The following is a 24,958-nucleotide window of genomic DNA, read 5'->3' on the forward strand; positions in this document are numbered from 1 at the left end:
AGGCACATCAACGGATTGTACTTTTCTGTAGCAAAGCAAAATTAGGAGGACTGTGAGTGCCTATAAATTGTGGCAACAGCAAGTGATGCTAGAGGTGAACAGAGGACACACCGATCCTTAGCAATTAAGCATACTGGGCCTGACATTTCAACGTGTCATTGGAAACTTCAGACGCTAATTATAAGGCGGAAAGATGGCCTGGTGTGTAAGGTGCCAATCAGATACTCAAATTTGGGTTCAGTTAGTGGCTCTGCTGTGAATTTCCGGTGTCGTTTTAGGCAGGTCACTTACGGGTATTTAGACAGCCAGGCGCACTTGGTGCCTTAGTCTGAGTCTATAAGTCTATGTATTGTGATGTACTTTGGTTGCTACAGCAGCAACGAAGGGTCCTGTGGCACCTTATAGACTAACAGAGAAGTTTAGAGCATGAGCTTTCGTGAGTTAACTCACTTCTTCAGTTGCTCAGATGCTTCAGAGTTAACTCACGAAAGCTCATGCTCTAAACTTCTCTGTTAGTCTATAAGGTGCCACAGGACCCTTCGTTGCTGCTACAGATCCAGACTAACACGGCTACCCCTCTGATATTTGGTTGCTATGGAGATGCTAGGAGGGAGGCATATAAATAAAGTTTGAACCCTCTGGCTCTGGCTCCGGCTCCCTCGGGACCTGACCAGTCCCCTGACCGGGGGAATTTGCCAGATCAGAGGTAGTCATTGCTTGCTGCTGGGGCTCTGTTTCCCTTGCTGCCAGTTTCTGGGCACTGCCCTATCAGCCTGCCTCATCCCTGACATGCTGGGGAATCACAGCTTTAGTGTGGCAACACTTGTAGCCCTAGCGCAACATTTTTTACTCATGTGTGCTCCAGCCCCACATACTAGAGAAGTCTGAATTACAGAGGTTCAACCTGTACTCAAACTAGGATTTGTTTATTATTAACCAGAAGCACAAGTGTTAAAGGTTAAATAGCTCTTTGTGTCTAAGCAGCCTTACAAGTATTACCAGCTTTATTAATAAGACAGCTTGGTGCATATACACTTTCTCAGTCACTCTTTTATGAGAGTAAGGTTTGACAGAGTCTAGTTCTCTTAAGAGAACCCCAGTGCCAGATGATAAGGTCTCCCTGGTATCAAACAATAGCACTCAGCTCGCCTGACCAGCTCAATACACCTCAATCACAGTTCTCGTGATATTTACGAAAAGGAGTTTTGTAACATACCTTTGGTAAACAAGTGAGACACTGTTCATTAATATCACTGTGAAACAGATGTAGAAAGAGTTACTTAAGTAAAAGTGCAGCTGCTTTCAGTTCTGAATGCTTGAGTACCATGTAGCTGTGATGTGCACATGTGTGGATGTGTGCACTTTTACTCAAGTAGTTTTCCAGTAGGACATCAGAACTTGTACTTAAGTATGTTCTTCCCAAAGCAGCTGTACTTTTACTCAAGTAATTTTTGGTGCTATTTTTACCTCTGCTGTGAAACGTATGTATTGACTCTGCATGTGAAATTATTCAGGCTTTCTCGTGTTAGTGTTTGGAGAGCAAAAACAAACCAAAGAGGCAAAAAAAAAAAGATTTTTCCAAACAAAGGAGAATAACCAAGATCTTTTTCGGCTTCTGGTGTCAGAGACTTGGGCTCAGTCTGTGCAGAAACAACCAAGGTTGAAGACTAGGTGTTGGCATGTCTATATGAACCCCAAAACTTCACAAGCGTCTTTGTGTAGTTGCATACCAGTGTCATTTTATTGTTTTCCTTAGTCATTAAGGGACATTGAAGAAATTCTCAGTGTTTCAACTGACAAATAGCTTCAGTACTCTTTCCAGATCTGAAGAAGTGGGTCTGCCCCATGAAAGCTCATCACCTAAAAATATTATTTTGTTAGTCTTGAAAGTGCTACATGGCTGCTTTTTTTCATTTTCTGAAGATAAAGACTAACACACCTACCCCTCTGTAACTACTCAGTGTTCAACTAATCTTCTGTGGTAGACTGGGCTATTATAGGACACAGAAGACAACAACATAAAGTCAAGAGTATATAAGTAAGTTAGGCCTGCTCTCTGTGCTGATTCTTTCCATGCTTGTTTAAGATCTCACTCACACCTATTTTGCACACCACAAACTGCCAGGTGTCCTGCTGAGATGTACCTTGAAGAGGGAGAGATATAAATGCATTAATGCTTCCAAAAAGGCCCTCATCACACTGGTAGTTGATGGGACTGCAACTTCATCTGTAGTGTTATGTTTAGAGCAAAAATATCAACTTGCGGCAACTATGTGGTAAAATATCTGGAACCATAACAATAGGCTTGATTGTAACCGCACGAGGACAGGAACAGAGATCTCATTTCTTCTCCCTTGGCCTAGGGCAGGGGTTCTCAGACTGTGGGTCATAGCCCCAAAGCAGGCTGCAACCCTGTTTTCATGGGGTTACCTACTCTAACTAAAAATGTTAGGGCACAGGGTCGAAGTCTGAGCCCCATTGCCTGGAGCTGATGCCAGAAACCTGGGGTTTCAGCTCAGCATGGCTGGGCTCAGATGATGAGCTCACTGAGAAGGACTGAAGTCCTTTGGCTTGGTGACCCCCCGACGTGGAGTCATGATGCTTGGGTGAGCTCAGGCTTCAGTCCCCTCTCCTGGGGTCATGCAGTAATTTTGGTTGTCAGAAAGAGAATTTTCTGACAGGGTTGTCTTCCCTAGGGTGACATAAGGAGTCACGCTCCCTGAGATGATGGTGATCAAATCATGGTTCATGCACCATTGGGATTAACCAAATTAATCCAGGAACCCAAGTATCCCAAACGCTCATCTTATGCAGAATCAAGGGGCAGAAGCTGCTCAGTCCGCCCACCCCCCGTCATGCTCGTGGGTCTGCACTGCCTGCCCCCTGCTGCTGCCCCTGCTAGGGGCTCGCGAAGTACCATGTCAGCAAGAAGAAATAACACATGGCAAATGGCAGGGAGGATAGGGCCAGCTCAATCCTCCCTGCCACCTTCTGCTCCCCTGTCACTGAGCTTCTCCCCCTGCCAACAGCCCTGCCCGCATCTGGCCCGCTCCCAATATCTCCATGACTGCAGCCCCCCACCCCCATGCCATGACCTGTCCCGCTCCCAACATCCCCTGGCCTGGTCCCCTAACACCCTTGCCGTCAGGTAAGTTAAGGACTTACCACTGATGTAGCCTGGAGGAGCTGCTGGTACCTCCAGATGCACACAGAAAAGTGATTCCTGCTGCGTGGCAGGGCAGCCGTGGCGGCATGCTGTGAAGCAGCTCCAGCTGTGTGGTGGGGTGTCCCCAGCCTTGCAGCGAGGCATCTCCAGCCATGCTCCGCAGCCTCTCCGTACCCTCCAGCCTCACCTGGCCTGGCCTGGCCCACTCCCTCCTTTGTACACTCAGGCCTGTCCCACTCTCAACACCCCCTCACTCACAGCTCCCCCCTCTCCCTCTGGCCTGGTCCAGACCGCTCCCAACACTCCCTTGGTCAGCAGTTCCCCCCCACACTCTCTGGCCTGGCCTCCTCCCAATACCCACCTCAACCTGATCCCCAAAACCCCCAGCCCACCACCCCTCCCACCCCAGGTACTGCTGGTGCAACCTGGAGGAATGAACTGCCACCTCCTCCATCAGAAGAACCATCTTGCAAATCAGTGAGGTAGCACAATGTAGCTTAATGTAACTAGGAAAAGAAATAGAATAAAGTATTTAATTATGATAGCAGGAATATACACAGTGAAAAGTGGATTTAATGTTAATTAATTAAGGAGCATTATTATAATTGATTACAAAAAGTGTAGTATGCTGATTTTAGATGTGTGACCATTCACCCTCATGGCACCATTAGAGCAAGGTTGGAGATCAGTTGGGGATGCTAACCCATGAGTGCATCGTTTCACCTTAGCATGTGAGTATAAATGCCATTTGCTTAAATAGCTACTGAGTATTAAATAAAATCATTAGCTTTGTCACTTATTAGCTACGTCTACACGGGTATGCTACATTGAAAGAGCTCATTTCGATGAACAGCATCTACACGTCCTGCAGGGCTGGTGCCGTCGACGTTCAATGTAGATGTTGGGCAGCACAACATCGAAGTAGGCGCTGCAGGGGAGCGTCTACATGCCAACGCGGCACACATCGAAATAAGGGTGCCAGGAACAGCTGCAGACAGGGTCACAGGGTGGACTAGCACTTGCGGAGCAACAGCAAGCCACTCCCTTAAAGGGCCCCTCCCAGGCACACTCAGCCTGCACAGCACGCGGTCTGCAGAGCAACAGGCACGCACACCTGTTGAAGCAGTATGGACCCCCAGCAGCAGCAGCAGCAGCATCAGCAGCAGCAGCAGCAGCAGCATCAGCAGCAGGCAGAGGTCCACACAGCCACCCCTGCAGGAGCAGTGCTTGCTCTGCTCAATGCTATGCAGGAGGCAGCTGACCACCTTTTATTCACAGAAGAAGAGCTGCCCCCAGGGGAGGAGGAAGCAGCCCCAGACCTTGCTGCCCTCTGACCCCTCCCCCGCCGCACATGCTGCGGGCTGTGGAGCTACCCCACGAGCACTCGGCGAGTGGGACAACGAGCACTGGCTCCAGAACTTTTGCATGAGCTGGCAGACATTCCTGGAGCTCTGCCAGTGGCTCACCCCTGCCTTACAGCACCAGGACACCTCAATGAGATGTGCCCACACAGTCGAGAAACGGGTCGGCATCTCTGTCTGGAAGCTGGCCACTCCAGACAGTTACCGATCCGTGGGGCAGCAGTTTGGCATGGGCAAGGCCACCATCGGGGCTGTCCTCATGGAGGTAAGAGAACCCAGGGGGCAGCCTGGGGTGGAGGGCAGCCCTGGGGTGGAGGGAGCCCTGGGGTGGAGGGCTAGACACACCCTGCACACCCCTCACTGGTGCTCTCCCATGTCCTTCCCCTGCAGGTCGTCTGTGCCATCAATGCCCTGCTCCTCCACAGGCTCGTGCAGCTTGGGGACCTGGGTGCCGCCATCATGGGGTTTACCAGCCTGGGCTTCCCAAATTGCTTTGGGGCTCTGGATGGGACCCATATCCCCATCTGTGCTCCAGAGCACAGCAGAGGACGCTTCCTGAACAGGAAGGGATACCATTCTGTGGTCCTCCAGGCCTTGGTGGACAGCCAGGGCCGCTTCCTGGACATTTATGTTGGGTGTCCTGGCAGCACCCACGATGCCCGGGTGTTCAGTAATTCGGGCCTGTGCCGCTGGCTGGAGGTGGGAACCTACATCCCCCAGCGGGAGATCCCTGTGGGGAACACCACCATGCCCCTCTGCATTGTCGCAGATGCGGCGTACCCCCTCCGGCCCTGGCTCATGCACCCTTACACGGGCCATCTCTCAGCCAGCCAGGAGCGCTTCAACACGCGCTTGAACCAAGCACGCCAGGTGGTTGAGTGCACTTTTGGCCGCCTCAAAGGGCGCTGGAGGTGTCTCCTCACCCGCCTTGCTGAAGGCGCCACCAACATCCCCCAGGTTGCGGGCACGTGCAGTGCACTCCACAACCTGGTCAAGAGCAAGGGGGAGGCATTCTTCCAGGGCTGGGCTGTGGAGGCTGGCAGGGCTGATGTGCAGCCACCTGCTGCCCCCAGTCGCCAGGTGGACCCGGAGGGGATCCGGGTCCAGGAGGCCCTGCGGGCCCATTTCGACCAGGCTGCGGGGTGAACACTGGCAGGCCTCCCACAGCACCCCTCAGTCCTCCACAACACTCCTTGTCCCCATGCCCACACCACAGAGCACCCAAGAGCACACCCCCCGCACTTTTCTTGCAAATAAAAATGTTCCTGTTGTTTCTGAAACCAAAAACCGGTGATTTCTCTTATTATTAATACTACAAATATACATATATAGAGCAGAACAAAAGGGGAGAACTATTTACATGGGAGGCAGGTACCATATAAAAGAACAGGGGTGTAACACAAACTATATACAAATATATAATGGAGGGGGATATGTACAAAGGTGGCGGGGGCATGTCCTGGGCCCCGCACCCCTCTACTGTCCAGCACCCGGGGTTGGCGGGCACAACCCTGGCCTCGGCCTAAGCCCTGGCTGAGGCTGGCTGGGGGCGGGCGAACTGGCAGGTATGGCCGGTGGGTGTCAGCAGGCCCCAGGTCCCCCTCAGTGGAAGGCCCCAGGGTGGCGGACGGCGGTGGGACAGCGGTCGGAGCAGTGGTCGGAGCGGCGCGCAGGGCGGGCACAGCAGCGGGTGGCATGGCATGCGGGGCCAGGTATTCCGCTAGGCACTCGAATGTGCGCATGAAGGCCCCCATGCCTCCTGGCGCCAGGCCAGCACTCTCTCCTGGAGCTCCAGCCACCGCTCCTCCACCCGCAGGCGCCGCTCTGACACCTCCAGCTGACGCTGGAGGGTTGCGAGCAGCTGGGTGTCCGTGGCCGTCCTCGGGTGGTGGCTCCGCTGTCGGCCCCGTCCTGGGGCTGGTTGGTGCTCCGCCAAGAGGCTGGCCTGCAGCGATGGCCCCGGTGGGCTCTACGGGACCACTGAGACCTCGCCGGTGCTCTCCGGGCCCTCCAATGGTGCAGCTGTGGAACACGGGGGGGAAGAAGAGTGGAGACAGCTGTTAGTGTGGGCCCTGAGCCATGGCCCTTGTCCCCCCACCCCTCTGCTGATCGTTCCCCATCCCCGTCCCTGGGAGATGCTGCTGCTGCTGCTGCGTGTCCCACCCCCTCACCCCCCGGGGGACCCTAGGTTCCGCTCCCTCCATCCCCAGGGATGGGGCATGGCGCTGTCCTGCTGGGGGGCAGGGGCTGATGCACTCTTCTGAGGGACATGCCACTGCTGTCCTTGGGGCCATGGTCATCTGGGCATGTGGAGGGCCCTGGTCATGTCTCTTGTCCCCGCCCCTTAACCGTGGGGGTGTGCACTGGGGGGGTACATACCTGACGGTCCGCTCCCACGGTCGGGGGACACCCTCTGGGCGGATGCCCTGCTGGATCTCCGGGATGGCATGGCAATGTGGAGCCCCCCCATCGCTGGAGGAGGATTCCCCCTCCTCCTCCTCCGGCATCCCAGGGGTGGGCTCCTGGGGGGCCCCTGGGGTGCGAGGCTTGCCTCCGGGGCGGACTCCGCCTCCAGGGCCTGCTGGGGCTCATCGGCCGAGGTGTCAAGAGTGGCCGGCGGGGAGGATGTGTACCGGGGGCCTAGGATGGGCCTGAGCTCCCTGTAAAAGGTGCAAGTGGAGGGGACGGCCCCAGATTGGCTGGCTACATCCCGGGCCTGGGTGTAACCCTGCCGCAGCTCCTTAACCTTACTCTTGACATGGTCAGGAGTCCAGGCAGGGTCACCCAGGGCAGCCAGGCCCTCGGCCAGCCGAGCAAATGCATCCGCGTTCCGCCTCTTGCTCCCCATTACCTGGAGCACCTCCTCCTCGCTCCAGAGCCCCAGCAGGTCCCGGATCTCGGCCTCCATCCAGGAGGGGCCCCGCTGCCTTTTCCCAGGCTGGCTACCAGGCTGGGAGCCCTGGCTCCCCTTGAGGAGGTGCCCTGGGGGCACTTGGGGGGCTGGCGGGTGGCCATTGCAGCGGGGGTGGTGGATTGGGGCTGCAGGGAGGCGTGCAGGCAGGCCGCGTGTCAGTGCTTCCACCTGCACGCGCTCTCAGCTTCCTGCACAGGAACGCAGGGGGCAGGGAGCTGTAGGGGGCCACTGCACGCGGCGACCATAGAGCTCAGGGGCTGGAGAGAGCATCTCTTAACCCCTCAGCTGATGGCCGCCATGGCGGACCCCGCTCTTTCGATGTTGCGGGACGCGGATCGGCTACACGTGCCCTACTTCGATGTTCAATGTCGAAGTAGGGCACTATTCCCATCTCCTGATGGGGATAGCGACTTTGGCGTCTCGCCGCCTTATGTCGATTTCAACTTCGAAGTAGCGCTCGCCACGTGTAGATGTGGCGGGCGCTATTTTGAAGTTGTCGCGGCTATTTTGAAGTAGCCGGCACGTGTAGACGCGGCTATTGTGTCATTCACAGTCCTCCACTATATTCAATGTTGTGCGATCATCCCGGAGTCAAAAACCCTAAAGAATTTAGTTTTGTTTCTGGCTGGACAAGGGGATGGATTATACCCTCAGCAAACCTGCAGATGACACTAAACTAATGGAGAGATAGATGCATTGGAGGCTAAGAAGAGGGTCTAGGAAGACGTAGATAAATTGGAGGATTAGGCCAAAAGAAATGTGATGAGGTTCAACAAGGACAGGTGAAGAATCACAGGCTCTGTTACAGGCTGTGAACTGACCATCTAAGCAGCAGTTCTGCAGAAGAGGACCTGGGGATCACAGTGGATGCGAAGCTGGATAGAAGTCAACAACGTGCCCTTGCAGCCAGGAAGATTAATGGCGTATTAGGGTGCATTAGGAGGAACATTTCCAATAAATCTAGAGAAGTGATTATTCCCCTTTTTTTGCACTGGTGAAGCCACATCTGGAGTATTGTGTCCAATTCTGGGGCACCCACTACAGAAAGGATGTGAATGCACAGGAGAGAGTCCAGTGGAGGGAAAAAATATATTAGGGGGCTGGAGCACATGACCCACAAGGAGAGACTGAGGGATTTTGCCGTATTTAGTCTACAGAAGAGAAGACTGAGGGGGTATTTGGTAGCAGCCTTCAACTTCCTGAAAGGGCAAAGAGGGGTTAAAAAGATGATGGAGAGAGACTGTTAGCAGTAGTGGTAGATGGCAGAAGTGGGAGCAATGGTCTGAAGCTGCAGTGGAGGAGGACTAGGTTGAATATTAGGAAAAACTATTTGACAAGGAGGTGGGTCAAGCACTGGAATGCGTAACCCAGGGAGGTAGTAGAGTCTCCATCCTCAGAGTTTTTTAGTCCCAGCTTGACAACGTTCTGGCTGAGATGATTAGGTTGTCATTGGTCCTTCTATGGCAGGGGGATGGACTTGATGACCCCGCTATGGCTGGATGACCTTCCAGCCCTAGGATTCTGTGTCCCACTCAGCACAACTACGGCCTCAGAATGAGACCTGGGACCTCCAAGGAACAGATTGTGGCCTGCCTTGACATTCCAGAGATGCTGTTTGTGAGGTGTCCATGTCACAGAGTGGAGTGATGTGTTTTTCAGTAACTTTTTTATATTTTTTCCCTTATTCTCTTTTTTAAATTGATTGCTGTTTAATGAATTGTATTTGCTTTGAACGGTATGTAATCCCCATACTGTGGGTCGGGGAGTGTCAAGTCAGTGGAGTTGATAGTGCCCCAGAGTTGGGACACCCTAGCCCAGGGCTCAGCAAGTGGTGGCTCTGGAGCTGCTTTCGGCTCTTTAAGGAGTCAGTTGTGGCTCCAGGCACTGCTGCCACTGACTCCTCTTGCAGCTCCCTGCCCTGTTGCAGCTGGAATAATGGAAGTACATTTAATTGATTTAACAGCCGACAGGGTGGTGGGACGGATCCAGCCCTTAAACCAATTAAATTTAATTCCATTATTTCAGTGGCAACAGGATGGAGCTGCCCGCATTGCAGGTGGGGGAAGGGCTAAGTCTGCAGGAGAGCTGTGGGGAAGGGTGCCTGAGTCTGTCCCTGCTGCGATGGAGGCGGCATCCGTGGAGGAGCAGTGGCAGTGTGCGCAGCTGGAGGAGCTCGTTGGCTGAGGCGGCTTAAGTTTGTGGAGAGGGGGGCAGGTTTGGGGCTGGGAGGTGTTAAGCCTGGGGATGGGAGGCACGTTTCTGAGCCGAGGGAGGTAGATCCTGGGTATGGGTGGGGCACGGAGGGTTGATGTGAGCATTGCTCCTTCCTGCTTAAGAGCCTATCCCCAGGTGCAGCATTTTCCTTGTCCTCATTTGCTCTCCAATCCAAGGATGGACATGACTTGAATCGACAGGGGTTAGAAAATATGGTTTGGTTTTATTTATCAAAGCCTCTCTCATATTCACATGTATTGCAGCTTTTGAATTATTGATTTTATAATGGAACTTTAAAAAAAATGGCTCTTCTCACTATTTTGATTGCAGACCCCTGTCCTAGCCCCTGCCCTACATGACCACAACAAGATTGGGGGGCGGGGCTTGAGCCCCACAGGAATCCTGGGCCCAGCCTTCTGGGAGTTATGAGGACTATGTCAAACAGGAGAGCCCTCAGCTGGAGCTCAGGAAGGACTCTGGATAAAGGGAGTGGGAGCAGAGTCTCAGATCCCTTCATTGGCCCATTTCATTGGGGTAGTGTAGCAGAACCATTGCCCGGCTTACACTAGTGTTTAGGTAATATCTTGTCTATGTGGAGCAGTAATTTCTAAATGGCATTGGATGTTTATTGGCCTGTGTAGCCCTTGCAGGTATGTAGTGAAGATTCTCTCACATGCTGTAATGCGGAGTCCTGTTTGGAGTAGTAACTTGTGTATATACTAAGAGACAGCTTGGCCAAATAAGCATGTGTTTGGATGTCTGTATAGTACCTTGTTAGTCTGTATCTGCAAAAACAACAAGTCCTGTGACACCTTATAGATTAACAGAAATTTTGGAGCATTAGCTTTCGTGGGCAAAGACCGACTTCGTCAGAGAAAATGAAGAAGAAAAAAAAAAAAGGCTCCTCTGATGAAGTGGGTCTTTGCCCACAAAAACTTATGCTCTAAAAAATCTGTTAGTCTATAAGGTGCTACAGGATTTCTCATTGTTTTGATAGTATTGAAGAATTAGTAGAAAGAAATCCTGGACAGGGTAATTAATGCACCCAGAAAAACACAAGCCCTCATTATGCCTTATAGGGTGGTGAGTTTGATCCCTGAGGGGGCCATTAGGGATCTGGGACAAAGAGGAGAAAAGAAGGTGGTGGTGCTTGGTTCTGCCAAGAAAGCAGGGGACTGGACTCGATGATCTCCTGAGGTCCCTTCCAGTTCTATGAGATGTTTATCTCCATATATCATATTCATCTTTTTGGTTACAGGACCGAGGCATACATGATGTGTTGTTGGTAACATATAGGTGAAGGATGATCTTGTGTGGTTCAGAAGCTCACCTGGTGTAGGGGAGAAGAATGGAGTTCACCTCCTAGTTTGGCAGCAGACATCCTGTGTGAACTCGCCTGAGTCATTCAATCATTTTGTCTTGGTATGCAGTCTAGTCTGGCTTTTGAAACCAGTCCCAACCTCAGAAAGGTGCCGTGAGGATTAATTTGTTAGTGTTGGTGAAGTGCTCAGACAATGGAACAATGGGGAACATGTCAGAACTTACACAGATCAAGTCCTGAACAGTGCAAACACTCATGCCCAAGTCTAAACATGTCAGTAGTCCCATTGTCTTTCATTCACATACTTAAAATCTGATGTGTGTGCAATAGGGTTGCAGACTTTTTAATGGAACAAGATCCTCTCAGCCCCACATCCACTCCACCTGTTCTCCAAGGCCACAGCTATATCCTGCCCTTTCTCTGAGGACCAGCCTTCAATTGCTGCATCCCCTGTCCATCCATGGCTTGCTAGTCCTGTCCCCCACTTACTTTCACTGGGTTGGTGCAGGGGTCTGGAGTGCAGGAGGAGATGAGGTTTCTGAAGGGAGTACAGGCTCTACATGGTGTCAGAAAGGAGGGGTTCATAGTGCAGGAAAGGTCTGCAGGCTTGGGCAGGGAGTTGGGGAGCATTAGGGTGTGAGGGCTCTGCTGCAGCTGGGGTTGCCAGCTCTGAGATGAGGCTAGGAATGAGGGATTTAAGGGAGCTCTGGGACAGGGCAGGGCTGCTGTGGAGCTGAGGGATCTGCTGGGGGTGTGAGATATGGGGTGGGGCTCTGTCTGGAGTGCGGGCTCTGGGATGGGGCTGGGGGTGAGGGATTTGGGGTGGAGGAAGGGCTCCCACCTGGGAGGTTGGGGTGAAGGGGGATGAAGTCTGTGGATGAAGCTGGGGGAGGGGGGTTAGTTTTCAGGAGGGGGATCTGGGATGTGCAGGGGTTGGAGTGGGGGAGGAGATTTGGAGTGGGGGGTGAGGGGGTCCCAGCAGCACTTACTAGGAAGTGGCCAGCAGGTCCCTGAAGCTTCCAGAAACATGGACGGTTCCACACACTGCCCTAGTACCCACAGACACCATGCCCCACAGCTCTCTTTGGTCATGATTCCAGGTCAATGGGAGCTCTGCAGCTGGCTCTTGAGGAGTCTCCCAGCCTCTGGCGCCCCCACCACAGAGGAGCCACAGGAAGCTGGTGGCCACTTGTAGCAGCCTGCAGAGCCAGGGCAGTAGGTAGCCAGCCCTAGGCCTGTGCTTGGTGGTGCCTTCAAATGGACTTTTATAACTTCTGAAGTGGATGTTCAGGTCAAAAACTGGATGCCTAGCAACCACAAGTGAAAGCATTGCAGGGTCTGGCCAAAAACTAACATCTGATAGAGCTTTATGTAGTTTATTTCCTAATTTGGCTCCCTCACATGAGGGAAATGTCTGGCTTTTCTTAGCAGGCAGTAATTAAATAGCTGCTAACTGTATTCAAAACCATAGGAATTAAAATAAAAACCTTCTTTTTGAGGAGAAAAAAGAGTCAAGACTTTTTGGACTACAGAAAGATTCTTTTGTGCAAGGGCACGAGGCCAGTCAGTCATTGAACTCCCAAAAAGCTATCAGAGGTTGTGTTAAATATCACAAGGTTTGCATCAAATCAACCTCTCTGTCAAAAACAGACAAACAAAATCAAATAAATTAATTGGTCTCTGCTCAGGTTTCTTAATTCTCCTTAGTTTATTTATTCTGAGGAGAGTAGGGAGAGTGTATGTATGTTCATTCTATGCAGAGCATGACTTTCAACTTGAAGTGTACCAAAAATTCATATGCAAGTCAGGAGCAGTTATGACACTAGAATGAATTTGATTATAAAAATCTGCCCAATTGTGCAGATAAGTGGGCAAATGAAACCACCTGAAAGGGAAGCCCCTTTGATTTTCTGGTCATGGCATTGGCTGTAGGATCGCCAACATCTCAACAGAGTAGGAGCTGGGTTCTGTATACTGCCTGAGCTGTTAGCAATGTCGTCAACATTGGCAGGGGAAATAAAGGATCCCAGTGGGCTGGACTGGCTCTTAGTTCACCTTTAAAACATCATACAAGTCTTCTGCATAAATTGTAGTACAAGTTTAACCTCTCTCATCTGGCACCCTTGGGACCTGACAGACGCTGGGCAAGAGAATTTGCTGGGCTACAGGAGGTCAACATTGTCTAGCACATTTACCGACATCTCTGCTGCTTACTGGGCTCTTAGAGGACATTTAGGGGTAAATTACAGCTACATAACAGCACAGAACACTGAGAGACAGGACTCTGTCTGGAAACAAACTTTATGGGACCACAAGATACGTGGTTGTCCAGCTAACTCAAATGATGCTGGATTCTGGATGTTGCCAGACAAGAGAGTTCTGGGTTAGAGGGGTTCAACCTGTAGTTATATGGCATCAGTGTAGAGGGCCATGACAGATCAGTGATGCTGCCCTTCTACTACATTGGGTGGGACAGGATGCTAGCATCCCAGACAGCACTGCCAAGCTCTCTGCACAAAACTATGCACTACTCCCAGGGGACTCGTACCCTGGACTTGCACAGTGACATTTTGGAATGGAGCTGGATGAAGAGGCGAAGGCTGTGGCCCCTGTAGTAGGCTAGGAGTGGGTGATGCTCAGCATCTGTAGGCTCTAGTCTGCAAAGGCCTTGTAGCTCTCCTCTGCAGCCCTCTAGGAACGCGGAGCTCTGGGTCCACCGGGTGTGTTGAGTTTCAAAACTGAATGAAACATTGCAATGGGGTATTGTATCCATTCACCTTTATGTGTAGCATCCTGGCCATTGTAGGCTGTAGGGCACATCCATCCTTAGAAACAATGTCAGTTCCCCTTTGAAATACAGCCTGCTTGCCTGCTGTGGTTTTGTTTTCTTTAAAATCCTCATCAGGGGACCATTGTCCTGCAACAACATTATGGATAATGTGAATTATTGGGAATGCAAATGTGTAATTACAAAAACAATGGGCCTAATTAATCCTGGAAGCAGAAATATAAGCTAGAAAATGAACTCTTTGCAAAAACCAAAAGCTGTGCTCTGTCTGTGCTTTGTGCAGGTGACTCCAGCCTCTCATCGGCCTGTGTTCATGAGAACAACGTGCACAGTAGAATATTTCAAATCTTATACAGGAACGAAGAGATTGTTATCAACGAATCGATGAACTTCAGGGTCCACTTGCTCCTAGATGGCGAGAGGGTGAGTTTGCAGTGGATGTGAATGAAATGAAGGATGGCCTGTTGCAAAGCACAAGCAGTATCAAGGTGGCTGGTGTCCTACTGAATTCTAGAACCAAGTAGAAACTGATGGCTGGTCATGTCATCTGTGATCTGGCCAGACCTGGGGACCTACTCCATCCCTTCTGGAGCTTCTTGAGGCACATGGGCCATGTGCAGTCTGCAGCATCCTTTTGGTTAGTCCCACTTGGTGTACCCACAGCTGGCTGCTGTTGGAAGGTAGAGGGGAGCAGAGTCATACCCATACCTTCACTCTTGGATGGTTTTCCTCCCCTCTGGACACATGGGAAGGAGCACTTCCCATGGTCCCCTGAGGGCTGGCACTGCATTTCTGCTGTATCCTCCCACCGTGTGTTAATGGGCATTCTTTGTGCCATCTACCCACATTGCTTACAAGTACAGTCTGCTCTGGTCAACACATCCCTATGGTGTGTCTGTACAAGGAGTATCATTTGATTCTGTGTCACTCATAACTGCTCTTGGGAGCGATGAAGTTTGCAGGAGACCAGCTGCTCTTTCAAAAATTCAGCTGTGTCAGAAAATGGGCCTGACTGTTCCTTCAGTCAATGTGGAATAAATGCACTGGGTTAGGTTTGGGCCTGGCAAATTAATCCCTTCCTCCCCTTCTCTTCATGTCCTGACATTCAGAGAGGAGCAGAGTCAGTGTTGTGGCATTGGCTCATTTCAATCTACATGTAGCTTTAAAAAAGACAGTTATGTTAAAACTACTGAAAAAAAACCCACCTTCTTTAAGCTCATTTACCTGCATTTGGAAGGTAGTGAGGAACAGTGTCATAGCCCCATTTGGAGCTGTGTCCTTACGATGGTCTTGATGTATGACTGATCTCCTATATTCTTATCCAAAACATTTGTCTCCCATTTCATATATACGTATATGAGAAATGGACCATCAAGTTTAAGATTGGATAAAAAGAGTTGTAAAAGAATTAGCTGCCAATTAATTTAGTGTCATGATGCAAAATATTTGATTGAGCAGCCTCTCTGCCCCAATTACAGTGGCTTCATGCTGACAGTGGCATGAGCATTTGAGGAAGTTTGGCACCTCAAAAAATGCAAACAGTTCTGTCAGGTTCCTCACACCTGCTCAGATTCGTCCCTGTGCTCTCTGTATTGTGTGGAGTCTGGTTTTGATAATGAGTTCCCAAGGGAACGGACGGGGGTCTGATGCACCACTCGCACACTGGGTTTTCACAGAGACTGACCTCATTGTTTTCACTGGTGTGATGCCAGAGTGATGCAGGGGTACATGAAAGGAGAACCAGACCCAATGTTGGCTTACATATTTCCGCATCACTGGATGTACTGTTGACACTGTGTAAACAATAAATAACAATAATGTTGTCACCGAGAAACTTTGGCACTTTTAAGTTGTGTTCACTAAGAGATTATCACATGACAGAGCCCCATCCTGCCATCCATCCTCCCGTCAAGTAGCACCTCATGTTGCAAGCAGCAGAGGAAAGCTATCCCTGCTGTGTACCACATTTGCTCCTCCTGTATAGCTTCAGCACAAGCCATCAAAGTCAGGAATTGTGGAGAACAGATGGCTGTTGTAAGGAAAGGCTACACTAGAACTTCTTGTGCCTGAATCTGGTCACATTTATACAGGAGAAGGAACCTGATCAAAAGCCCTGTGATTACAGAGGAAACTTCAGTCAATGGGGTTATACTGGTGTAAAGCTGGTTAGGACTTTACTAGGGTACAGAGGCTGCAGAATTGAAATTTGTATAGGTATATTTTGATTTTGCTGAAAAAAAAATCGGGTTTTGTTTTTTCAATATTTCATTTTGGTTTACCCTAGTCAGAATATTTAATTTTACCTGAAAATAATCTGTTTTGAATCAGTTCAACACCAAAACATTAAGGCTACGTCTACACTAGCCCAAATCTTCAAAATGGGCATGTAAATGGCCATTTTGAAGATTACTAATGAGGCACTGAAATGCCTATTCAGTGCCTCATTAGCATGTCCTTTTTGAAAGGACCCTGGGAACTTCAAAATCCCCTTATTCCTATCAACAGATTTTGAAGTTGACGGGGTCCATTCGAAAAGGAGCCCTGTCTGGATGAGCTGCGAGGCGGTGAGCCACATCAATTTCGAAGTGCCGCGGCTGTCCACATTCTAATGAGGTGCTGAATATGTATTTCAGCGCTTCATTAGTAAACTTCAAAATGGCCATTTGCATGGCCATTTCAAAGTTTTTGGCTAGTGTAGCTGTAGCCAGTGTGTTTTACTTCATGAGAATTGAATGTACCATGAGTGGAAAATGCAATTTGATATTGAACTGACTAAAAATAGTTCAATTAATTGAAACAAAACATTTCCATTTTGGGAATGTCAAAGCACTTTATTTCAATACAAGAAAATAAACATTTGTGGAATTTCCATTCGGGCGGGTGTGGGGAGAGAAATTTCAACTTTTTGTCCCAAAATGGAACAAAACAAATGTTGAAATATTGGAGTTTTGCACTGGTTGGAAATAGTAAGCTTTGCTCAGTTCTACTTGTGTATGCAGCTGCAGGTTGTACCTCTCCAATCCGGAACTCTGTTACCTGGCAAGTTCCATAATCTGGTCTGATTTTAGTTAGCTGGCTGACTAAAATCATGGGTGTGGCCAAGTTTCCTGTGGTTCCATAATTTTGTTTTATAGCCACCTGTCCAGGATCTCAGTGTTCTGTGCTGTTGTTTAGAACTCAGTAAGCAGTGCAAAGTGTTGATAATGTGCTAGAAAATATTGACGTCTCATTGTCCGGCAAACTCTCTCATCCAGCACCAGACAGGTCCCAAGGATGCTGAACGAGAGAGGTTCAACCTGTAGTGAAGAATCAGAATCAGGCCCTCTTTCCTAAGGCCAGTGCAGATACATTGTACAAGACTATTTTATTTTTGTCTTTCATAGTTTGGATATGTAAATATTCAGACTATTAAGAAGTTAAAATACTGTTTCAAACCAACTGGATCCTTCAGAGATGCCCAGTAGGATCTATACATTCCAGGGAGTAGCTTAACTTCTTCAACTGAAGACTGTTCTGTATGGAAAAAGTTTTCTGAAGTTTGTATCAATGCAATTTTTCAGGTATTAAGTAGTTTTGTGCTAAATTTCATATTTTTGTCCATAAATTGCTGATGCAAAAAATCAGATACATGAGCACGCTGTGGGAAAACTATATTATCTGTACACGTTATATAGGAATTGATATCTTGTTTCCAATATTTAAACACTCTCTCAGAGCTTGTCTCCACTACATGCTGGATCAATGCAGTTGATTTGTCATGTCTGTTTAGACACGATAAATTGACCTGTGAGCACTCTCCCACAGACTCCAATACCACACTAGGTTAAGAAGTGTATGTGGCATCTATGGGAGAATATCAGCCACCAATCTCCCTGCATGCAAGACACCATGGTAACTAGCTCTAAGTACACTGAGTTGAGCTATGCTATTCACATAGCTGTTGTTGCATAACCTAGGTTGGCTGAGGGGTCAGGGGGCATATTGTAGGCTAGGCCTCAGTTAGTGACAGTATAATTTCATACAGGAGGCTAGAAAATGAATAGCAGACATTTTAAAACTTCTTAGCACTTCAGGCTGCAGATCGGCCACTGCAGGCTTGTTTGTTTTTTTTTGTTTTTGTTTTTTGTTGTTGTTTGCCATAAAGGGTCATGTGGAACTTGGACAGTACTGGGGAATAAATAATCTATGGAAATGTGTAAGAGAAACAGAACTCCAGTTAACCTATGATTGTACAGTACAGTAAACCCTCGAGAAGCATGATTTTGATTTGCACTTAACTCACACTAATGCCAGTTAGGTGCAAATTAAAACCACCCCTCTCTCCAATCCCCGGCTCCCCAAGCTGGGAGACGCCGATGGGCACACATCTGCTTGCAGCACGCTTTCTCCCAGCTTGGAGCTGGAATCCCAGCTGGGGAACCAAGCATGCAGATATAGGTTTGCATCACGATTTCTCTGAGCTGGGAGAAACTGCACCGCAAGCAGCTGTGTGCCCCCCATCTGGGAAGAGCTGGAGGCCATGTGGCTGCCCCCCGACTCCCCCAGCTGCCTGCTCCCCCAGCTAGAGGAATTCTGTGGAACACCCAAGCCCCTCAATATATGTGAAATTGGATTTACGCTGAGGTTGCGCGGGATGCAACCTCCACATAAATCGAGCGATTACTCTTATTATGTTACTTGGAGCATATTATTCTGCCACTAGATATCTGTTCGTCTATAAGGTGCCACAGGACTTCATGTTGTTTTTGAGGATATAGACTAACATGGCTACCTCTTTGTGCTTGTTTACTGTTTAGCATTCCGGGCAGGGTGTATTCTTTGGCAAACAAAGCAGACAAAGCTGAATCTCAAGTTGTGTAGAAGCTGTTTTATGTCTAGACCTGTGGCGATTTTCTTCAGTAAATGGCCCATGTTTAAGTAGGACAGACATGGAATTATGCTGTTTTTATACCTAATCCACTAATTTAGTATCCAAGAAAAGATGGAATTGGAACTATATTATTACATTATTACTGAAACCCTTAACCCATGATTCTGTGTAGTACCGAACAGCCTTGATTTCCATTGAAAGGAGAGCACTCAGCATTTCACAGATATATCTTCAGAGACTAACAGGACTGGGCTCCTAGGGTACATCTACACAGGGATAAATAACTCACCAGGACTTGGGCTCACGAGGGTTGGTCTCTGGGCTGAAAAATTTCTATTTAGATATTCAGGTTTAGACTGTGGCTCAGAGACCCAGAGGTCAGGCAACAGCCTGAGCCGAACTACCACAAGTTTGGGTAAGCTGATCAAGGCCGCCTGTGGGTTTTTTTATACCTTTGAAAGAAGTATTCTTAGTGTCTTGTCTTACAAGTTCTTGCTTGTTTGTAAGTCCCACTGCTTTCAATAGGATTAGTATGGGTCCCCACCTCTTAAGATCAGATCCCAGATTTCATCCACACTAGGTGGAAGAGGCTTGATCTGTCTCAGGCACAGCCCAGGGATTGAATCCCTCGTTTAAATGCATACTGCAGTTCACAGGGTTTTGCTATGTAATAATTTTTCTTTGGTATCACAGAATGACTTGTGATTTGAGTTTTAGCAGCAGTGGTACACTTTTTTTTCAGAAAGTCGTATTTTGATAAGCATACCTGCAGCTGTTGCAAGGCAAGTATTCAATATCAAGAAGTTGGAATTTCCTTCTCTCGGGTCCCACTACAATCCATCATATTGTGCAGCACAGAATAAGAGCTCAGAGTTATGTGTACATATATAGTTCTTCCAGAATAGCTTATCCCAGCCTTATTATTCCAAAATAAGCTATTCTGGAATAACACATCTACACTACTGGGAAGTCCCAAAATAATCAGAACTTCTTCAAAAATAGTATGTCCACACACAATAGAATGTAGTTTGTATTACAGGGGCTCCAATCTGAAATACTATATCTACACAGCAGCTTTATTTCAAAATAAGATATTCCAGAATAATTTATTTTGAAATAGTCCCTATTCCTTGTCTACACAGGCCCTATTTTGAAATATCTATTTTAAAATAGGCACTATACCTCATACAATGAGGTGTACTAAATTCAAAACAGGGAGTCCACTATTTTGAAATTATTTTGTAATAAGCAGTTGCATTGTGTAGACTCTCACAAGTTATTTTGAAACAGTGGCTGTTATTTCAAAATAGCTTTGCTGTGTAGACATACCCTACTTTGGGAAGGCTTAAGTATGTTTATTTTGATTAAAGCTAACTAACTCCTTGAATTCTGCCCCCCCCCTCCCCCCCGCACACACACACACACAATTTTTTATCTTTGCAAGAACTTGAAGCAAATATATTGATTCCTATCTATCTGATAGGTTTGGTGGCTTTGAAATGTCTTTAGGGGATGACTAATATACACCCTTTTGCTGCAAGGTGCTGAGTACCTGCTACAGTGTTCTAGTATACAGCATTGTTGTTTCAGTGTCTGTTATACACACTGGAGCAATTCCTTTTCTGCCTACTAGAGGGCAATGTATGCTAACAAGTACCACCTTCAGTTCCAACCCTGCATTGCTATGGTCTGTTAACCCATCATTGTGTTGTGCAGTTTGAACCTCTCTCATCTGACACCCTTGGGGCCTGACCGGCACTAAACGAGAGAATTTGATGTATCACAGGAGGTCAGTGTTTTCTAGCATATTACCAACACTTCTAGTGCTTACTAAATTCTTAGAAGACGTTTAGGGGTTAATTAGAGCTAAATAGCAGCATAGAACATGGAAAGCGAGGACTGGTGGTTGTAAACAAACTTTATGGGACTACAGGAAGCTTGGGCAATCTCATGATATGTGGTTGTCCAGCTAACCAAAAGTATGCCAGATTACGGATGTTGCCAGACAAAAGAGTTCTGGATTAGAGACATTCAATCTGTACTTGGGAAGTGGCTGCATTCAGCAACAGGAAAAAATATTTCTGCCTGTATTTCAGTGAATAGCTGGTTGAGAAAAGTGAAAGGGACAATTGTTAGAGGATTATAGTCTGCGTCCATTCTTGAGCATGTATTTCTGATGGCTATCATTGCCTTAAATTATGTGTAATTTCATGGTGCACTTTTTTCATAAAATCAAATTCATGTCACAATTTGCAGGCCGTATGATGTTTTTATTTGGCTAGCATGGTACACACAGATTCTGCAGAATCTAAGCTTTCCTTAAAAAAAAACACTTGTGTTTTGCAACTAAAATCTTTCAAATATGAGCCAACTTCAAACTGATAAAGCGCTTTCTGTCTGAGCCTGCAGGAAGCCGATAACAAAAGTGCAGAGAAGTATGAGCTCCCCTTTAACTTCATTGGGATGTTAACTGTAATGACTAATGTGATTTAAAATTTTGGGATTAACACTTTTCAGTGTTTCTGTGGCCATGTTTCTCCCAGGATATCAGAGATACAAGGTGTGCAAAGTAACATTTTTTGTCAAGTCAACTTCTGTTTGTGAAAGAGACAAGCTTTTGAGCTTACAGTTGATAACCCACTAACCCTCCTATAACCTATGACTGCGGAGTCTTGAATGGTCCCTTGCAACATGTGTAAACACATTAAGATAAAAAGTCCCATTTTTTATTTATCTGTCACAATCTGAGTATCTTTCCCAGTCCTTAAGAAGAGCTTTCTGTAGGCTCAAAAGCTTGTGTCACCCAATAGAAACTGGTCCAATGACAAATATTACCTCATCCACTTTGTTTGAATTACTGTTTAATTTATGATTGTTTATCTCTGATTGGCCTCTGCAGTTGTTATTAAGAACCACCAGTGTTCTTGGTTCACTTGTCTTTGCTGTCAGTGAGCTCACAATATAATTCAAACTAATAATCTCCTAAAAACTGAGCAGAGCTCTCTGTAACTTGGAGAAGGCAAAGGACTGTAATTGGCCTGTGTGAGTGTGACATTCCCAAGGGTACAATATGGACTGTTGAACAGCTGTGACCCCTTTATTCTCTGTCCTGAGGGGCCTTTTTACACTGGATTGCTGTGAAACGACCACTTTTGGCCTGTTCATACACAGAATGCACAGTCACTCCCAGCTGAATGAGTACTCTAGCCAGGCAGTGCTAAATTACATTGCAGTGACACCAGCAAATTCCCAGTCCCAGACTTGTTCCCAGAAATGTGTATTTTGTACCTCCCTGTTCCCTTTTGTACAATACAAACTTATAAAGAGTCTGTCATTTCATGAATAAAAAACAATACACACAAGGTTTTCTTATCTCAAATGAAGGCCTATAAACATTTCCATCCAAACATAACATCTTAGCTAAAACAATAAAACAAGTATATTCACTACAGAAAGATAGATTTTAAGTGATTCCTTAATGAGGTACAAAAGTCAGCATTGGTTACAAAGAAATACAGAGTAAAATACAAACTAATACTTATTTTTACAAGCTAAGTGAACTTAAAGCAACAGGATTTCTCTTACCATGGCTGTATCTACATTTATGAAAAACTTCGAAATGGCCATGCTAATGGCCAGATCAAAGAATACTAAAGATGCACTGAAATGCATATTTAGCACCTCATTAGCATGCCGCTGACTGTGGCACTTCGAAATTGCCGTGTTTCGCTCCTGCGTGGCTCATCTACACGGGGGGTCATTTTTGAAAGAAACCCACCAACATCGAAATCCCATTATTCTTATAAGCTCACAGGAATAAGGGAATTTCGATGTTCGATGAATTTTTGTGTAGACGAGCCATGCGGGAGCAAACCGCGGCAATTTCACAGTGCCGTGGCAAGCAGCATGCTAATAAGAAACTGAATATGCATTTCAGTGACTCATTAATATTCTTTGATCTGGCCATTAGCATGGCTATTTCAAAGTTTTTGGTAAGTGTAGACATAGCCCATATGTTTACAGCAGTTTGTCTGGATCTTTCAGCCAGGACCTCTCCCCCAGTTAAAAGCCCTTGCTCCACCCTTCCTACCTCCTCCCCAGAGCCCTCACCTGCTGATTGGGGTGCCAGTTAGCTGATCGGCGTGCCTTCTAATATCTCGGGTTGATAGGTACTGGGCACCTACTATTTTTGGGTGCCTATGGTAAAGTCTGTCATAGGCCGTGTCTACACTAGCCCCAAACTTCGAAATGGCCATGTAAATGGCCATTTCGAAGTTTACTAATGAAGCGCTGAAATACATATTCAGCTCCTCATTAGCATGTGGGCGGCTGCGGTGCTTCGAAATTGACGCGGCTCGCCGCCGCACAGCTCATCCCAATGGGGCTCCTTTTCGAAAGGACCCTGCCTACTTCGAAGTCCCCTTATTCCCATCTGCTCACAGGAATAGGGGGACTTCGAAGTAGGCAGAGTCCTTTCGAAAAGGAGCCCCTTCTGGACAAGCCACGCAGCGGCGAGCCGCGTCAATTTCAAAGCGCCATGGCTGCCCGCATGCTAATGAGGCACTGAATATGTATTTCAGCGCTTCATTAGTAAACTTCAAAATGACCATTTACATGGCCATTTCGAAGTTTGGGGCTAGTGTAGACATAGCCCTAATGTGTCAGTGACAGGGTTTAGACTAGATGAGCTACTAGGACTCTTTCATGTCTAAGTTCTGTGGTTTGTTCATGTTGTCAGCCCTTTGGGGGAGGAAGCGCCTTTTTGTTGTGTGTTAGGTGCAGCACCTAGGTTCATAACTAGGGCTCCTGGGCATTACTACCATTCAGTAATAATCAATCGTGTACAATGGCGACAGTGCTTAACCAAACTTCCTCAACTGCTGAGTATAAAACAATAGACAATAGACATGTCTGAACCAGTAGGTTTTGCACACTCTTTCGAGACAGAGATGAGACAAAACCTTATGACTGTACAGCCGTGGTCTAAGCTGTTTGAAAGCTGGATGCAAAGTTTCAGATGTAGGAGCCTTCTGCATTCTGAAGCACATTCCTTTCAGTGAAAGTTCTTATGCTGCAAATGCCATCGGATCTCAGTCTCCTTCCACGGCAAGGTGATATATGTATGTTTAAAGCCAGCCAGGAGCCCTGAAGCCTGCTTAGCTGACTATTTATATTTCCCAGGTGTTTTAGGTACACACTTCAGCAGCTTCCTCCTGCCTCTCCTGCATTGCTTTGCACTCGTTGTCAGACAACAGTACTGCTTTGCTGTCGGGCTTAGGGTGAGCTAGTTTATGTAGTAACTCTGCCTTTTTGTCCTTTGCAGGTGGAAGATGCATTAAGTGAAGCAGATTTTCAGCTCAAGCTGGACATGCACTTTACTGATAGTGAACAACAGTGAGTGCAGTTTTAAAGCTCTGTTGATATTGCAGGGACTCGCCGTGTAGTTGGGTGATGTGAATTCCGTGGAAGTTAAAGAGTCTTTTGGAAATTGGAGAACTTCCTCTCCCCTCCACCCCCACCAAGGGCATTTTTCCCTTCCCTCCTCTTTTAGGGAGAGGTTTTCTATTTTAAAGGCAGGATTTTCAGAGGTGCTTAGCACTTCCCTATCTCTGCTGCCGTGGAAGTCAATAGGAATTTTCCCACTGAGTCTGTGGGGTTGGGTGCTGTGATGTGGGACAGCATCCCTTTTAAGGATGTGCTTCTACACTGCCCTGGATAAGGATGGACTCAAGCAGATTTCTGGACAATGCCAAGTACCGCTGGAAAATCTCACCTTATCTGTGTAAGGACTAAGAAGCTGATCCTATCCCACTGAAGTCAATGAGAATTTTGCTATTCAGTGGCAGGAGGATCTGCCCTTGATATGGGAATTTTGCATTGCTGCTAGTTCACCATTTTTGCCAAACCACACTCACAGCTGTACTTGAAGCAACCTCATAAGCCCTACAGAGGTCATTGAACTCTTCCTGTGACATCAGCAGGAATTATATTGGGTCCAGAGAGATCTCCTTGGATTTGAGCTTCACACTTAGTCACCTTATGTGCTGGCTCACAAGGCACGTTACAGTGGAGCTCAGTTTGCCATTTCCTTTTTTGCTTCACCAGGGTGGAGATGGAAGTAGAGAAAGAATGTCATTGCATGTTGGGTGGGTAGTGCTCTAACATGGTGCTGTCACAGTGCAGGAAGGGCCTGGACAGTGAAGCACAGCAGCAATGGGGGAAGTGAACTGGCATTTATCAGAAGTAGTCTAGTACATTTATTTAATTTGTTGTGGTTGTTGTTATGTGAGCAATTTTCACCAGGTCTTTTTAACGAAAAAACTG

At 47.6% G+C, this 24,958-nt stretch overlaps 1 protein-coding gene across 2 annotated transcripts in view; it reads left to right on the plus strand.

Moving 5' to 3' along the window:
* Window positions 1-24,958, plus strand: part of FAM135B (family with sequence similarity 135 member B) — a 225,073-nt gene that overhangs the window by 84,167 nt on the left and 115,948 nt on the right. For both annotated transcript variants that reach the window (XM_074986620.1, XM_074986621.1), the window contains exons 4-5: window positions 14,048-14,187; window positions 23,958-24,028. In XM_074986620.1, coding sequence (XP_074842721.1) covers window positions 14,048-14,187; window positions 23,958-24,028 — 211 coding nt within the window. The remainder of the gene's footprint in view (window positions 1-14,047; window positions 14,188-23,957; window positions 24,029-24,958) is intronic.

Source organism: Carettochelys insculpta, chromosome 2 (assembly GCF_033958435.1).
Source record: "Carettochelys insculpta isolate YL-2023 chromosome 2, ASM3395843v1, whole genome shotgun sequence".
Taxonomy (NCBI): domain Eukaryota; kingdom Metazoa; phylum Chordata; order Testudines; family Carettochelyidae; genus Carettochelys; species Carettochelys insculpta.